Source organism: Heptranchias perlo, chromosome 31 (assembly GCF_035084215.1).
Source record: "Heptranchias perlo isolate sHepPer1 chromosome 31, sHepPer1.hap1, whole genome shotgun sequence".
NCBI lineage: Eukaryota > Metazoa > Chordata > Chondrichthyes > Hexanchiformes > Hexanchidae > Heptranchias > Heptranchias perlo.
The window spans coordinates 31,802,177-31,819,149 of record NC_090355.1 but is presented as its reverse complement, the minus strand read 5'-3'; the positions used below and the strand labels follow the sequence as shown (position 1 = coordinate 31,819,149).

At 53.5% G+C, this 16,973-nt stretch overlaps 1 protein-coding gene across 5 annotated transcripts in view; it reads left to right on the top strand.

Annotated features, from left to right (window-relative positions):
- LOC137300657 (histone-lysine N-methyltransferase 2D-like) overlaps nucleotides 1–16,973 on the top strand; it is a 37,964-nt gene that overhangs the window by 17,621 nt on the left and 3,370 nt on the right. For 3 of the 5 annotated variants that reach the window (XM_067969886.1, XM_067969885.1, XM_067969884.1), the window contains exons 12-17: nucleotides 949–1,044; nucleotides 3,376–3,654; nucleotides 5,690–5,908; nucleotides 7,027–7,101; nucleotides 9,290–9,623; nucleotides 15,341–15,429. In XM_067969886.1, the coding sequence (XP_067825987.1) occupies nucleotides 949–1,044; nucleotides 3,376–3,654; nucleotides 5,690–5,908; nucleotides 7,027–7,101; nucleotides 9,290–9,623; nucleotides 15,341–15,429 (1,092 nt within the window). The remainder of the gene's footprint in view (nucleotides 1–948; nucleotides 1,045–3,375; nucleotides 3,655–5,689; nucleotides 5,909–7,026; nucleotides 7,102–9,289; nucleotides 9,624–15,340; nucleotides 15,430–16,973) is intronic. The other 2 variants (XM_067969888.1, XM_067969887.1) reach the window with 2 other exon arrangements.

The following is a 16,973-nucleotide window of genomic DNA, read 5'->3' as shown; positions in this document are numbered from 1 at the left end:
TCGCACTGAGGACACCATCCAACGTGTTGTGTGGCACTACCACCGTGCTAAATGGGATAGATTCAGAACAGATCTAGCAGCTCAAAACTGGGCATCCATGAGGCGCTGTGGGCCATCAGCAGCAGCAGAGTTGTATTCCATGACAATCTGTAACCTCATGGCCCGGCATATTCCTCACTCTACCATTACCAACAAGCCAGGGGATCAACCCTGGTTCAATGAGGAGTGTAGAAGAGCATGCCAGGAGCAGCACCTAAAAGTACCAGGTGTACCTAAAAATGAGGTACCAACCTGGACTACATGCACGCTAAACAGCGGAAGCCGCATTCTATAGACAGAGCTAAGCAATCCCACAAACAACAGATCAGATCAAAGCTCTGCAGTCCTGCCACATCCATTCGTGAATGGTGGTGGACAATTAATCAACTAAGGAGAGGAGGAGGCTCCATGAACATCCCCTTTCTCAATGATGGCAGAGCCCAGCACGTGAGTGCAAAAGACAAGGCTGAAGCATTTGCAACCATCTTCAGCCAGAAGTGCCGAGTGGATGATCCATCTCGGCCTCCTCCCGATATCCCCACCATCACAGAAGCCAGTCTTCAGTCAATTCGATTCACTCCATGTGATATCAGGAAATGGCTGAGTGCACTGGATACATGAGGGAGAAAGGAATAGAAGGATATGCTGATAGGGTTAAATGAAGTAGGGTGGGAGGAGGCTCCTGTGGAGCATAAACACCAGCATAGACCAGTTGGGCCGAATGGCCTGTTTCTGTGTTGTAAATTCTGTGTAATTATAAAGGTTTAGCATAACTTCCTTGCACATCATCCAACTAACTATGAGAAACACCCTAGAACAGCTGCCTGTAATAAAAAAAATACTTGCATCTGTCATAAAATGCTTATGTTCTGTGTCCTCTTCTAATGTTTTTTTTCCTTCTTTAAACAGCTTCAGCTGCAAGTCCAGCAACAACAAATCGAAGTGCTGAAAAAACAAGTCCAGGTCCTTCAGCAGCAGCGACAACGGAGCTACAAACAGCTTCAGGTACCGACAATAACTCTCCCTCCAGAGGGAATATCAGAAAGAAAGGGATTGAGTTGGATGTGGTGCCGCCCCAACAAGGGGTGGGATATGCTGCACTGGAGGAGGGGGCCCAGTCAGCCTGCGGCACTCTCGCTCCACCTCGTGACCGGTCACAGAATGGCCGTGGCCAATTCTCGGAGCGGTCTGTTCACTGGCCCAGTCAGCCGAGCATTGTGGGCGGGAGTGATGAGGGAGAGGGTTAAAACACACACACACACACACACACACACACACACAGACACACACAGACACACACACACACACACACAGACACACACACACACACACACACACACAGACAGACACACACAGACACACACACACACACACACACACACAGACACACACACACACAGACAGACACACACAGACACACACACACACACACACAGACACACACACACACACAAACAAAACAACATTTACACACTGCTTTACTGTGACATAGGCGGTAGAAATTTATCACGTGTTATCGCATTGTCCGCTTGTTTTACGTTCTACCCGATATTTGGTCCCGTTGAAGTCAATAGAATATCGGGCTGGGCAGAAAACAGGCAGCTAATGTGATACCGCCCTTGACGATTTTCTACCCCATAGTCTCGAGTGCAAGAGTTTAAAATATTGTCCTTTTTTTTGTTCTCTTTTCTTTGCCTGTCTTCTCTTGATGTGTGGGTGGTCCTCAGAGACCTCTTCCCTTCGTGATACAAAGGACTGTTTAGGCGATCCATTGTGCCTGAACACCAGTCACTCGGGGGCAGCGAGCTCTGCCGGTCCAGGGCACAATTCTTCTTATTTTAAAGTTTCAATTCCAGAAACTGCAGCTTATCGATCGCCGTTAGCAATACCAGCCCTCGAGCACTAGTGACGTTCCTTTGGTGCGGGCGTTAACCCGTTTATTTCAAATAGCTTAATCCTTCCGCTGAACTAGTAATACAGGCACCGAAACTGAGCAACACGGTGTATTGCAGTACCTGACTCCTGCCACAGGAGGTCTCTACGTTCACACAACTCACCTGGTGGTCAAGTGGCAGGGACCAGCTACTACAACAACAACTCGCATTTATATAGCGCCTTTAACGTAGTAAAACGTCCCAAGGCGCTTCACGGGAGCAATTATCAAACAAAATTTGACACCGAGCCAGATAAGATATTAGGACCGGGTGACTTTGGTCAAAGAGGTCGGTTCCAATGAGCCTTTTAAAGGAGGATAGCGAGGCGGAGAGGTTTAGGGAGTGAATTCCAGAGCTTAAGGTCCAGGGAGCTGAAGGTACAGCCGCCAATAGTGAAGCGACGAAAATCGGCATTGAAGGAGCGCGGAGATCTCGGAGGGTTGTAGGGCTGGAGGAAGTTACAGAGATAGGGAGGGAGGGGCTGCTGTGGTACAGCGCTGTTTGGCCCTGGTTATAGAGGCTACATATCTGGGGCAAGTGGCATCAGATTACATTGGTTGCAGCGTCAGGGAGATGCTCACATTTACTCATTGGGCCTTCTGGAGGCAGGACTGAGGGCTGGCCAGGTTTGTTTCCAATAGCATAGGGACAGGCTCAGGCCATTCAGCCTCACAAGCCTGCTTCGCCATTCAGCCATTAGAACATGGCTGATCTTTACCTCAATTCCATTTACCCGCCATTGTTCCCTATCCCTTGATAACCTTACCCGACAAAAATTTATCAATCTTCATTTGACCCCCAGCCGTTTGGAGGAGCGGGTTCCAGATTTCCACTACCCTTTGTGTGAAAAACTGCTTCCTGAGTTCACTCCTGAACGGCCTGGCTTTAATTTTAAGATTGTGCCCCCTTCTTCTGGGTTTCCCCCACCAGAGGAAATGACTTCTCTGTATCTACCCTATCGAATCCTTCCATCGTTTTAAATAGATCACCCATCGACCTTCCAAACTCAAGGGAATGCAAGCCAACCTGGCCTCCTCAATTAACCCTTTAAGCCCCGCTGGTTTCATTCTGGTGAATGTGTGCTGTATTCGCTCACAGTGCATACTCTCACTAATTCTTTGCCTAGATGTCATCATTTAGGTTTCTCCATTGTAAAAAGTCAGTTTATCTTTTGTGATACAGAATACTGCAGATTTCTCCTCTCTACCAGATAAAGCAGATTATCTGGTCATTATCTCATTGCTGTTTGTGGGACCTTGCTGTGCGCAAATGGGCTGTCGCGTTTCCTACATTACAACAGTGACTACACGTCGAAAAGTACTTCATCAGCTGTAAAGCATGTTGGGACCATCCTGAGGTCGTGAAAGGTGCTATATAAATGCAAGTTCGTTTTTTTTCTCAGCGAGAAGCCACTACGGTCCAGCCCGCTCTGCAGCACCTGCAGGTGCTCGGTACGTCTCAGGTCATCGGCCCTCAGTCGCCGCCCGTGCATCAACCCAGCAGCGTCATAACCCAACAGCAGCCGGTGGGACAGCAGGCCAAAGCAACGCAGCAGCACCATATATTCAAAGAGGGGCCGGTGATCGCACAGATACTGCAGAATCCCAGCCACTCCCAGGTGGTGTCGGCTGTGCAATCCATAGGAATCCTCCAGGATGTACTTCAACGGAACGATATTCAGGTAAACTCTGGGCTTTATTTGTGTTATTTATGCGTATGTTCGTCCCCACCCCCCTCCCCCTCCCCCCTCCCCCCCTCCCCCCTCCCACGCTGCTACTCCTTTCCCTGACTGACCAGAGTCGGCAGCTATTTGCTTACAGGCCTCTGTCAGTGGCGCTCTGTAACCAGGCATTGTCAGCTGTGGCTCAGTGGGTAGCACTTTTGCCTCTGAGTCAGAAGGTCATGGGTTCAAGTCCTCACTCCAGAGACTTGAGCACAAAATCCAGGTTGACACTCCCAGTGCGGTACCGAGGGAGCCCTGCACTGTCTTTCGGATGAGATGTTAAACCGAGGCCCTGTCTGCCCTCTCAGGTGGACATCAACGATTCACTATTTCGAAGAGCAGGTGAGTTTGCCCCTGGTGTTCTGGCCAATATTTATCGCTCAACCTACATCACTAAAACAGATTAACTGATCATTATCACATTGCTGCTTGTGGGATCTTGCTGTGCGCAAATTGGCTGCCGCGTTTCCTACATTACAACAGAGACTGCACTTCAATGGTACTTCATTGGCTGTAAAGTGCTTTGGGACACCCTGAGGTCGTGAAAGGCGCTATATAAATGCAAGTTTTTTCTTTCTTTCATTTTGTTTCTAGTCTGGCACTGAACAGATGTGCAGTTTGACACCTCCACTACTCACAGGGATATTTGTCGTAGAAGTATAGCAACAGGACTAAAGTGTCAGTCCTCCCCCCGCCTCCCAAACACACTGGATAACAGCTGACAGTCACTATCTGTTGCTGTGTAGAGGAGCTGGTATTTGTTTGTCTAGCGTCTCTGATGGCTCCAGGAGCTGTATGAATGGCTCGTGTCTTCTGTCTGTTACTTACTGCAGTGTGAGGTTTGGACACGGTCCGTACTGTACTTTTAGCCATAAGTTCGTGGTGTGTTCCTTTTTTCCCGGATGTGCTCACTCTCTGGAGCTTTCAATGGAATGAAAGAAAGAAAAAAACTTGCATTTATATAGAGCCTTTCATGACCTCTGGACGTCCCAAAGTGCTTTACAGCCAATTAAATACTTTTGAAGTGTAGTCACTTTTGTAATGTAGGAAACGCGGCAGCCAATTTGCGCACAGCAAGGTCCCACAAACAGCAATGTGATAATGACCAGATAATCTGTTTTGTTTGCATTTATTATTTAACTTCTGAAGTTTTTTTTGAGCCAATGAACTGGATGTTGTGTTCGGGTATATTACAACAACAACTTGCATTTATATAGCGCCTTTAATGTAGTAAAACGTCCCAAGGCGCTTCACAGGAGCAATTATCAAACAAAATTTGACACTGAGCCACATAAGGAGATATTAGGTCAGGTGACCAAAGGCTTGGTCAAAGAAGTAGGCTTTTAGGAGCGTCTTAAAGGAGGAGAGAGAGGGTTGGGGAGGGAATTCCAGAGCTTAAGGCCTAGGTAGCTGAAGGCACGGCCGCCAATGGTGGAGCGATGAAAATTGGGGATGTGCAAGAGACCAGAATTGGGGGAAGTGTAGAGATCTCGGAGGGTTGTGGAGCTGGAGGAGGTTACAGAGATAGGGAGGGGGGCAAGGCCATGGAGGGACTTGAAAACAAGGATGAGAATTTTTTAAATTGAGGCATTGTCGGACTGGGAGCCAATGTAGGTCATGGAGCACAGGGGGTGATGGGTGAATGGGACCTGGTGCGAGTTAGGATACGGGCAGCAATAAGTGAACTGTTGAAATAAAGATTGTGGGATCCTCCGTGTGGTTCAGTGGGGAAATTAATCAATACTGTGGTACTAAGCTATAGAGCGAAAAGAAAAAGACCATGCATTTATATAAGAAAGACTTACATTTATATAGTATCTTTCATGACCTCAGCACATTGCAGAGCGCTTTACAGCTAATTACAGCAATATTGGCCAGGACACCAGGGGAGAACTACCCTGCTCTTCTTTGAATAGTGCCATGGGATCTTTTACGTCCACCTGACAGGGCAGGAAGAGAAAAAAACAAATCTGTATTTTTTTTTAAAATGTAGGTAGTTGTTCAATCCGTGGACCTGCCTTCTGGTATAACACTACAGAACGCCGGGAACTTGAGACCTCAGTCCCAGGCAGCCTTGTTATACAACATCCCCTCAAACTCGGCCAGCGGCAGTGGCAACGGACAGTGCTCCACCATTCCCGACCTCGGGCAGGTGACGTTTCAGCAAGCTCCTTCCCAAAGCATCATCGGCCCCATCAGCCAGGGGCCTCTGGTGAGTCTTTGTCATGTTTTGGGAGTTGAATTTAGCAGTGTACCTACAGCCCAGAGCCTAGTCCGCAGACAACATGTTTAAACTGTTCTTCTCACGTCCCCCGTCTCCTATTTTAACTCAGGCATTTATTTTAAATGGGTTAAGATCTCCGTTAAAATGTTAAGCGTTTAACCACTGACATCACCAACAGTATGTTCTGGGTTTCTGACTTCATTCAGGTGATATGTGGGGGTTACCCTGTAACATACTCTAAAGGAGTACCTTGTAGTATTCCTTGTGAATCTGCTGTTGTAGTGATCTTGGACAGTGATGCAGTGTAAATCCAATGATCTCCTGGCTGGCCTCCCATCTTCCACCCTCCATAAACCTAAGCTCGTTCAAAACTCTGCTGCCCATATCCTTAGTCGCACCAAGTCCAGTTCACCCATCGTCCCTTTGCTCACTGACTTACATTGGCTCCCGGTCCTCCAACGCCTCGAATTTAAAATTCTCATTTAAAATTCTTCTCCTTGTTTTCAAATCCCTCCATGGCCTCGCTCCCTCCCTATCTCTGTAACCTCGCTCCCTCCCTATCTCTGTAACCTCGCTCCCTCCCTATCTCTGTAACCTCGCTCCCTCCCTATCTCTGTAACCTCGCTCCCTCCCTATCTCTGTAACCTCGCTCCCTCCCTATCTCTGTAACCCCCTCCAGCCCTCCAACCCGCCGAGAATTCTGCGCTCCTCCTATTCTGGCCTCTTGTCCATCCTGGCCCCTCTTCCTTTTCCCCAGCATTGGCAGCCATGCCTTCAGCTGTCTAGGTCCCAAGCTCTTGAATTCGCTCCCTAAACCTCTTCGCCTCTGCATCTCTCTCTCCTCCTGTAAGAAGCTCCTTAAAATCTCCCTCTTTGACCAAGCTTTTGGTCACTTGTCCTAATATCTCCTTATTTGGCTTGGTGTCAAATTCTGCCTGATTACGCTCCTGTGAAGCACCTTGGGACGTTACAGCTTAGACCCTATTGTTGTAACCCAACGTAGCGGAAAGACCATGGTGAGCAATGCCAGGGGAGATCCTCCAATGTGTCCATTAAGTTTTTTGGCCCTTTAATACACTGACCCTTTTGAATCCCATTTCCATCAGCACGGGCTGGAGGCACCGCTTAGCAACAGACAAAGCACTGGGATGTCTACACAAGCCAGTCAACTTATCCTGCAGGTATGACATACATTTGGAGGTATATTGCACACCGACTGCTTTACAGTCAGCTGTTTGTGGTCGATAGAAAGTCTGCCACGTAACCAAATATCTAACATTCAAAATGTGAAAAATGAATCCTCTCGGGGGGGAAAAAATAGTTGGGGAATGACCAAGTAGTTTATAGTGGAGAGCCTCGTAGAAAGAAAAGAAAGAACTTGCATTTATACAGCCAGTGAAGTACTTTTTGAAGTGCAATTACTGTTGTAATGTAGGAAACGCAGCAGCCAATTTGTGCACAGCAAGCTCCCACAAACAGCAATATTATAATGACCAGATAATCTGTTTTTTAGTGATGTCGGTTGAGGGATAAATACTGACTTGAAAGAGCAGATGTTTAACTTCTCATTTGAAAGACGGTATTGCCGACAATGCAGCACTCCCTCAGTTTCCTACATTACAACAGTGACTACACTTCAAAAGTACTTCATTGGCTGTAAAGCACTTTGGGATGTCCTGAGGTCGTGAAAGGCACAATATAAATGCAAGTCTGTCTTTCTTTCTTTCTGTCTGTCTTTCTGTCTGTCTTTCTGTCTGTCTTTCTGTCTGTCTTTGTCTGTCTGTCTTTGTCTGTCTGTCTGTCTGTCTTTCTCTTTCTCTCTTTCTCCCTCTCCCCCTCTCTCTGAAGTATCGACCTATATGCTGTGTCTTGAGTGGGAGGGGAGAGTGTTGCCACAATATACAAAGTTTCTTATAGTAGGGGTGGTGGCTTTGAGTCTCAAGGCTGCCTGATACTGAAGGAAAGACCTACATTTTATGTAGCACCTAATCCCCATCAGAAATATCTCAAACTGCTTCACATCCAATGAATTACTTTCGAAGTGCTCTGACTGTTGTAGGCAAACATTGCTGAGTGCATTTGTAGCAAAAGAAGGAATTTCATACGACCCATTAAGCTATCGACCGTGAGTGTCCCACCGTGTAATTTTAGACCCAGTGTGTTACAGTTTTCTGTCATTCACCTATTTTAGTAAGAATGTAGATACCAGTATAAAGTGGGCTTTCCTGCTTTATATTCGTGTATACTTTTCTCTTTAAACTAATAAATAGTCCGTGGCGTTCCCATGGTCAGCTGATCAACGTAATATACATTTTTTTAACATACAAAATGGTGATGGAATTGGGAGAGAAATTGCAGAAATTCACTCCATGCCACTACCCAGTGGCTGGAGCTTGTTACTACACTGTGACTGTTGATGTAGCACAATTCATAGAATCTTAGAAATTTATAGCACAGAAGGAAGCCATTCGGCCCATCGTGTCTGTGCTGGCCGAAAAAGAGCTACCCAGCCTAATCCCAATTTCCAGAACTTGGTCTGTAGCACTGTAGGTTACGGCACTTCAAGTGCATATCCAAGTACATTTTAAATGTGAATTCTGTCTACCACCCTTTCAGGCAGTGAGTTCCAGACCCCCACCACCCTCTGGGTGAAAAAATTTCTCCTCAGCTCCCCTCCAAACAATCGCTTTAAATCTACGCCCCCCCCTGGTTATTGACCTCTGCTCGGGGAAATAGGTCCTTCCTATCCACCCTATCTAGGCCCTTCATAATTTTATACACCTCAATTAAATCACCCCTCAGCCTCCTCTGTTCCAAAGAAAACAACCCCAGCCTATCCAATCTTTCCTCATAGCTAAAATTGAATGAGAGATGTTGACATAGCCATTTACAATGGTAAATGCTGGCAGAAAAGCATGACCAAAAATTGTGTCAAGACGAAGTAAAGTTTGTGGACAGGATGTGCACATCCTATGTAAGATTTTTTAATAATAGAGATTATTAAATGGGAACATAGGAATTGCTAGACGAAAAAAGACCAAGGTCCATCTAGTTTGCCTTCTACCATCCTGGTAGTCGCATGATACAACGATAATGGAGTTGTTGACTAAACATATCAATCAATCTCCATCAATTATTCTACAACAGACCCTGACATGACACGAGGAAACCCCCAGTGGTGGAGAGCTTTGGGAACCATTGGTCCAAAGTCACCTGTTCCCCTCAAACATGTCACACTGACCGCATGTCATGTCTCAAATTACTGAGAATGGTGGTGGTGAATATACCCTGGTATTGGGACTGCTCTATAGTTTTAGCAGAGATTCATGTATTGTTCCTTTAATAACATCGTTGCATCTTTTAATCCAGGCCGTTCAGAGCCAAATCCAGCAAGAGCAGCAGATGAAGCAGCCCCAGCAGATTGTTTCTCTGCAGCAGGTAGACTCCGGTACAGTTGAAGGTTTGGTAGTTGTCTGTAGCCAGACCCAGGCACAGCAAGAGGCCCCGGCTCACCTCCACCACCCTTCGGTTCAGGCGGGATCTTTGAAACTGACTGGTCAGTGCCATAACAGAGAAGAGCAGTTCCTAAAACAGCCGGCACCTTTAGACCTTCAGCAAGCCCTGCAGCTGATCACAGTAACCGAGGGGGATTGTCAGACTCCGACCAGCCGTGCCAGTGCCCAGACACCTTGCATCACCACAGGTTAGTGCGGTGTTGTCTGAATTGACCTTGTAATATGATCAAAGTCACTTCTATAATATTTCAATCGTATAAGTGGACATTATGTGTATGTGGCCTGATAAGAGATGAAGTTGTGTAAATGAGTCCGCGTGTGTGTGCCCTGCCTGCCTGCGTGTGTGTGTCTGCGTGGACGGAGCAGAGGGAGGGAGTGGGGTGGGGGGGGGTGATGGAGCAGAGGGAGAGAGAGGGAGGGGGGACGGAGCAGAGGGAGAGAGAGGGAGGGGGGACGGAGCAGAGGGAGAGAGAGGGAGGGGGGACGGAGCAGAGGGAGAGAGAGGAGGGGGGACGGAGCAGAGGGAGAGAGAGGGAGGGGGACGGAGCAGAGGGAGAGAGGGGGGGGGGGACGGAGCAGAGGGAGGGGGGGATGGAGCAGAGGGAGAGAGAGGAGGGGGGGGACAGAGCAGAGGAGAGAGAGGGAGGGGGGACGGAGCAGAGGGAGAGAGAGGGAGGGAGGGACGGAGCAGAGGGAGAGAGGGGGGGGGGACGGAGCAGAGGGAGAGAAGGGAGGGGGGATGGAGCAGATGGGAGAGAGAGGAGGGGGGGGACAGAGCAGAGGAGAGAGAGGGAGGGGGGGACAGAGCAGAGGGAGAGAGAGAGGGGGGGGAACGGAGCAGAGGGAGAGAGAGAGGGGGGGGAACGGAGCAGAGGGAGAGGGAGAGAGGGGGGGGAACGGAGCAGAGGGAGAGAGGGGGGGAACGGAGCAGAGAGAGAGGGGGGGGACGGAGCAGAGGGAGAGAGAGGGGGGGGAGCAGAGGGAGAGAGAGGGGGGGGACGGAGCAGAGGGAGAGAGAGGGGGGGGGACGGAGCAGAGGGAGAGAGAGGGGGGGGACGGAGCAGAGGGAGAGAAAGGGGGGGGACGGAGCAGAGGGAGAGAAAGGGGGGGACGAGCAGAGGGAGAGAGGGGGGAACGGAGCAGAGGGAGAGAGGGGGGGAACGGAGCAGAGGGAGATGAGGGGGGGAACGGAGCAGAGGGGAGAGAGAGGGGGGGAGCAGAGGAAGAGAGAGGGGGGGACGGGAGCAGAGGGAGAGAGAGGGGGGGGACGGAGCAGAGGGAGAGAAAGGGGGGGGACGGAGCAGAGGGAGAGAAAGGGGGGGACGGAGCAGAGAGAGAGGGGGGAACGGAGCAGAGGGAGAGAGGGGGGGGAACGGAGCAGAGGGAGAGAGGGGGGGAACGGAGCAGAGGGAGAGAGGTGGGGGGACGGAGCAGAGGGAGAGAGAGGGGGGGGAGCAGAGGAAGAGAGAGGGGGGGGACGGAGCAGAGGGAGAGAGAGGGGGGACGGAGCAGAGGGAGAGAAGGGGGGGGGACGGAGCAGAGGGAGAGAGAGGGGGGGAACGGAGCAGAGGGAGAGAGAATGAACGGAGCAGAGGGAGAGAGGGGGGGGTAGCAGAGGGAGAGGGAGGGGGGGACGGAGCAGAGGGAGAGAGAGGGGAGGGGACGGAGCAGAGGGAGAGAAAGGGGGGGGACGGAGCAGAGGGAGAGAGGGGGGGGACGGAGCAGAGGGAGAGAAAGGGGGGGGGACGGAGCAGAGGGAGAGAGAGGGGTGGAGCAGAGGGAGAGAGGGGGGGGGGCGGAGCAGAGGGAGAGAGGGGGGGGACGGAGCAGAGGGAGAGAAAGGGGGGGGACGGAGCAGAGGGAGAGAGAGGGGGGGGACGGAGCAGAGGAGAGAGGGAGGGACGGAGCAGAGGGAGAGAGTGGGGGGGGACGGAGCAGAGGGAGAGAGAGGGGGGGGACGGAGCAGAGGGAGAGAGGGGGGGGACGGAGCAGAGGGAGAGAAAGGGGGGGGGACGGAGCAGAGGGAGAGAGAGGGGTGGAGCAGAGGGAGAGAGGGGGGGGGCGGAGCAGAGGGAGAGAGGGGGGGGACGGAGCAGAGGGAGAGAAAGGGGGGGGGACGGAGCAGAGGGAGAGAGAGGGGGGGGACGGAGCAGAGGGAGAGAGGGAGGGACGGAGCAGAGGGAGAGAGTGGGGGGGGGACGGAGCAGAGGGAGAGAAAGGGGGGGGACGGAGCAGAGGGAGAGAGAGGTGGGGACGGAGCAGAGGGAGAGAGAGGGGGGGGAGCAGAGGGAGAGAGGGGGGAACGGAGCAGAGGGAGAGAGGTGGGGGGACGGAGCAGAGGGAGAGAGAGGGGGGGGAGCAGAGGGAGAGAGAGGGGGGGGGCGGAGCAGAGGGAGAGAGGGGGGGGGCGGAGCAGAGGGAGAGAAAGGGGGGGGGACGGAGCAGAGGGAGAGAGAGGGGGACGGAGCAGAGGGAGAGAGTGGGGGAGACGGAGCAGAGGGAGAGAGTGGGGGGGGACGGAGCAGAGGGAGAGAGTGGGGGGGGGAGCAGAGGGAGAGAGGGGGGGGGCGGAGCAGAGGGAGAGAGGGGGGGGGCGGAGCAGAGGGAGAGAAAGGGGGGGGACGGAGCAGAGGGAGAGAAGGGGGGGGGACGGAGCAGGAGAGGAGAGAGAGGGACGGAGCAGAGGGAGAGAGAGGGGGGGGACGGAGCAGAGGGAGAGAAGGGGGGGGACGGAGCAGAGGGAGAGAAGTGGGGGGACGGAGCAGAGGGAGAGAAGGGGGGGGACGGAGCAGAGGGAGAGAAGGGGGGGACGGAGCAGAGGGAGAGAGAGGGGGACGGAGCAGAGGGAGAGAGAGGGGGACGGAGCAGAGGGAGAGAGAGGGAGGGACGGAGCAGAGGGAGAGAGTGGGGGTGACGGAGCAGAGGGGGAGAGAGAGAGGGGGGGAGCAGAGGGAGAGAGAGGGGGGGACGGAGCAGAGGGAGAGAAAGGGGGGGGGGACGGAGCAGAGGGAGAGAGGGAGGGACGGAGCAGAGGGAGAGAGTGGGGGGGACGGAGCAGAGGGAGAGAGTGGGGGGGGATGGAGCAGAGGGAGAGAGAGGGGGACGGAGCAGAGGGAGAGAGAGGGGGACGGAGCAGAGGGAGAGAGAGGGAGGGACGGAGCAGAGGGAGAGAGTGGGGGACGGAGCAGAGGGAGAGAGTGGGGGGGGATGGAGCAGAGGGAGGGAGAGGGACGGAGCAGAGGGAGAGAGAGGGGGACGGAGCAGAGGGAGAGAAGGGGGGGGACGGAGCAGAGGGAGAGAGAGGGGGGGGAGCAGAGGGAGAGAGGGGGGGGGCGGAGCAGAGGGAGAGAGGGGGGGGACGGAGCAGAGGGAGAGAGGGGGGGGGACGGAGCAGAGGGAGAGAGTGGGGGGGGGACGGAGCAGAGGGAGAGAAAGGGGGGGGACGGAGCAGAGGGAGAGAGAGGGGAGGGACGGAGCAGAGGGAGAGAGAGGGGGGGGAGCAGAGGGAGAGAGAGGGGGGGGGACGGAGCAGAGGGAGAGAGGGGGGGGACGGAGCAGAGGGAGAGAGAGGGGGGGGAGCAGAGGGAGAGAGAGGGGGGGGGCGGAGCAGAGGGAGAGAGGGGGGGGGCGGAGCAGAGGGAGAGAAAGGGGGGGGACGGAGCAGAGGGAGAGAGAGGGGGGGGGACGGAGCAGAGGGAGAGAGTGGGGGGGAGACGGAGCAGAGGGAGAGAGTGGGGGGGGGTGGAGCAGAGGGAGAGAGAGGGACGGAGCAGAGGGAGAGAAGGGGGGGGGACAGAGCAGAGGGAGAGAAGGGGGGGGACGGAGCAGAGGGAGAGAAGGGGGGGGGACGGAGCAGAGGGAGAGAGTGGGGGGGGGTGGAGCAGAGGGAGAGAGAGGGGGACGGAGCAGAGGGAGAGAGAGGGGGGGGAGCAGAGGGAGAGAGGGGGGGGGCGGAGCAGAGGGAGAGAGGGGGGGGGCGGAGCAGAGGGAGAGAGTGGGGGGGGGTGGAGCAGAGGGAGAGAGAGGGACGGAGCAGAGGGAGAGAGAGGGGGACGGAGCAGAGGGAGAGAGAGGGGGACGGAGCAGAGGGAGAGAAGTGGGGGGACGGAGCAGAGGGAGAGAGAGGGGGGGGACGGAGCAGAGGGAGAGAGAGGGGGACGGAGCAGAGGGAGAGAAGTGGGGGGACGGAGCAGAGGGAGAGAGGGAGGGACGGAGCAGAGGGAGAGAGTGGGGGGGGGTGGAGAGAGGGAGAGAGAGGGACGGAGCAGAGGGAGAGAAGGGGGGGGGACGGAGCAGAGGGAGAGAGAGGGGGACGGAGCAGAGGGAGAGAAGTGGGGGGACGGAGCAGAGGGAGAGAGAGGGGGGGGACGGAGCAGAGGGAGAGAGAGGGGGACGGAGCAGAGGGAGAGAAGTGGGGGGACGGAGCAGAGGGAGAGAGTGGGGGGGGATGGAGCAGAGGGAGAGAGAGGGACGGAGCAGAGGGAGAGAGAGGGGGACGGAGCAGAGGGAGAGAAGGGGGGGGGACGGAGCAGAGGGAGAGAGAGGGAGGGACGGAGCAGAGGGAGAGAGAGAGAGGGGGGGAGCAGAGGGAGAGAGAGGGGGGGACGGAGCAGAGGGAGAGAGAGGGGGGGGACGGAGCAGAGGGAGAGAAAGGGGGGGGGACGGAGCAGAGGGAGAGAGAGGGGGGGGACGGAGCAGAGGGAGAGAGGGAGGGACGGAGCAGAGGGAGAGAGTGGGGGGGACGGAGCAGAGGGAGAGAGTGGGGGGGGATGGAGCAGAGGGAGAGAGAGGGACGGAGCAGAGGGAGAGAAGGGGGGGGACGGAGCAGAGGGAGAGAAGGGGGGGGGACGGAGCAGAGGGAGAGAGAGGGGGACGGAGCAGAGGGAGAGAGAGGGGGACGGAGCAGAGGGAGAGAGGGAGGGACGGAGCAGAGGGAGAGAGAGGGAGGGACGGAGCAGAGGGAGAGAGTGGGGGGGGATGGAGCAGAGGGAGAGAGAGGGGGACGGAGCAGAGGGAGAGAAGGGGGGGGGACGGAGCAGAGGGAGAGAGAGGGAGGGACGGAGCAGAGGGAGAGAGTGGGGGGGGATGGAGCAGAGGGAGGGAGAGGGACGGAGCAGAGGGAGAGAGAGGGGGACGGAGCAGAGGGAGAGAAGGGGGGGGACGGAGCAGAGGGAGAGAGAGGGAGGGACGGAGCAGAGGGAGAGAGTGGGGGGGACGGAGCAGAGGGGGAGAGAGAGAGGGGGGGAGCAGAGGGAGAGAGAGGGGGGGACGGAGCAGAGGGAGAGAGAGGGGGGGGACGGAGCAGAGGGAGAGAGAGGGGGGGTACGGAGCAGAGGGAGAGAGAGGGGGAACGGAGCAGAGGGGGGGGAACAGAGCAGAGGGAGAGAGAGGGGGGTGACGGAGCAGAGGGAGAGAGCACAGAAACTGTCAACACAGGAGAGAGTACGGATTATGCGAAAGGAACTTTGGATTGTCAGTTGGGGAGACCATGAAATAACAGATGAAAAACACTTTGTAACATCAGTTATGATAAAATAGCCAGAGCTAGCGTTTGTAATGCCCAAAATATTGATGAGAGAGTTCTTGTTTTCGCATTGTTTTGGCATTAACCTGTTGCCAGTTAGCAAGCACTGCTATAGTGAGTCTAGTCACATATATGACAGTGGCTATCAGCAACAGGAGTGTCCATCAGTACTTGTCCATCATGTGGGGACTACAGCATCTGTTCATGGTCTGCGCTCTGATTCTTTCTCCCTGCATCTGACGGCTGTTTATGAATCACTGTCTTGCTGCTCTCACTGAATCCAGTTTCAGGGAGTTGACCTGACGTCTGGTATTGGATTAAGAGTAGGCTTTAATTTCTGGCTCGCTGTTTCATGGTTTTAAATGTTTTTTTTACGGTTAGGGACTCTACGCCGTGTGCAGTCTACGAGTTTGCCCGGAATGACATCACCCCAGGCGACGGGATCTGAAAACCGACCAATGGAGCAACAGGTAAAATGCTGTTTAGAGAGGAGAGCTCTGAGTAATTACTTCAAGCTGCAAAATCCTTACAATCACTGTGCTTCAAAGTGTTTGTTACTCGCTCCGAATTTGAATTTGGAACTCTGTCAGCCGTCTAGGTTCTAAGCTCTGGAATTCACTCCCTAAACCTCTCCGCCTCTCTACGTCCCCTCCTTTGAGACACTGCTTAAAACCTACCTCTTTGACCAAGCTTTTGGTCACCTGTCCTAATGTCTCCTTCTTTGGCTCTGTTTCAGTTAATATCTGATTATGCTCCTGTGAAGCGCCTTGGGCCATTTTACTATGTTAAAGCCACTCTACAAATGCAAGTTGTTGTTTGAGAAATAAGCCTGGCAATATCTGATACCATACCCACTGTGCCCAATTATCATATAAACGCTTAACGCTCCCGCCTCTGAGTCAGAAGGTTGTGAGTTCAAGCCCCGCTCCAGAAATTGAGCACCTAATGTTGACTGACTGAGAGGGGAACGCTGCTCTGTTGGAGGTGCCGTCTTTTGGATGAGATGTTAAACCGAGGCCCTGTCTGCCCTCTCAGCTGGGCGTAAAAGATTCCACGGCCACTATTTTTGAAGAAGATATTACAGGGGAGTTCCCCCAACATTTATCCCTCAATCGACACTTGCAAAAACAGGGGATTGAACAAGGTAGCAATCAGGAGTGGCGATCCTAGCCCAGGGGGGCATTGTAGCACACCCCACTGCTGGGATGAACCAACTCAGCACAAACCGGGTATCGAATCTGGCACCTTCCTGTCCTGTGCCTCCCTGGGCATTGACGCACTGAGCCAGCAGCAGATTTCGACACGCTCGCAGCGGGAGGGGGGGTTAGAAATAGCTAATTGGTGAATTTTGTCGCTGTGCAATTGAGGCCTATTTCTCGGCCCCACGATTAACCAGCCTGTAGCGACGTAAAACGCTTCAAAGCCCCTCACACAACTTTGAAGTGCAGCAGCTCTTGTCACGTAGCCAAATATGGCGGCCGTTTTGCACTGACAACACACCACAAACAGAAATGAGAGGAACGACCAGCAAAAAAATAGTTTTTTGTTTTTGTTTTGGGTGACGTTGGTTGAGGGAGGAATGTTGGCCAGGACACCGGGAGAGCTCCTGGTTAGTGTCACAGGATCATTCACGTCCACCTAAATCAGGCAGGCAGGGCTCTGGGTTAAAATCTCATCTGAGCCAAAAGTGAACAAGCAAAAATGGCCTCCCTGTCAACTCAGCAATGTTATTTTCAATTATTTATTTGTATGAGCTGATGCCAAAGCAGAAAAGATGAAGTCCTGTGCACTAGGTGTGGTCACACGGTACAGCATCGATGTTAAGTCAGGGCTGTGGCTCTTTATTTTTTTTTCTCTCTCTCCTTGATGTGGTTCATTTTAAAACTCACAAAATTCAATGGTCAGATTTCTCCCTGAGATGCCAGGCCCAGACCACTCCCGACCAGATTTCAATGCTCCTTTCTCCAGTGAAGGGAAGAACAGGTTGATTTTGTAAAAGAGGAAATTGTGTCTG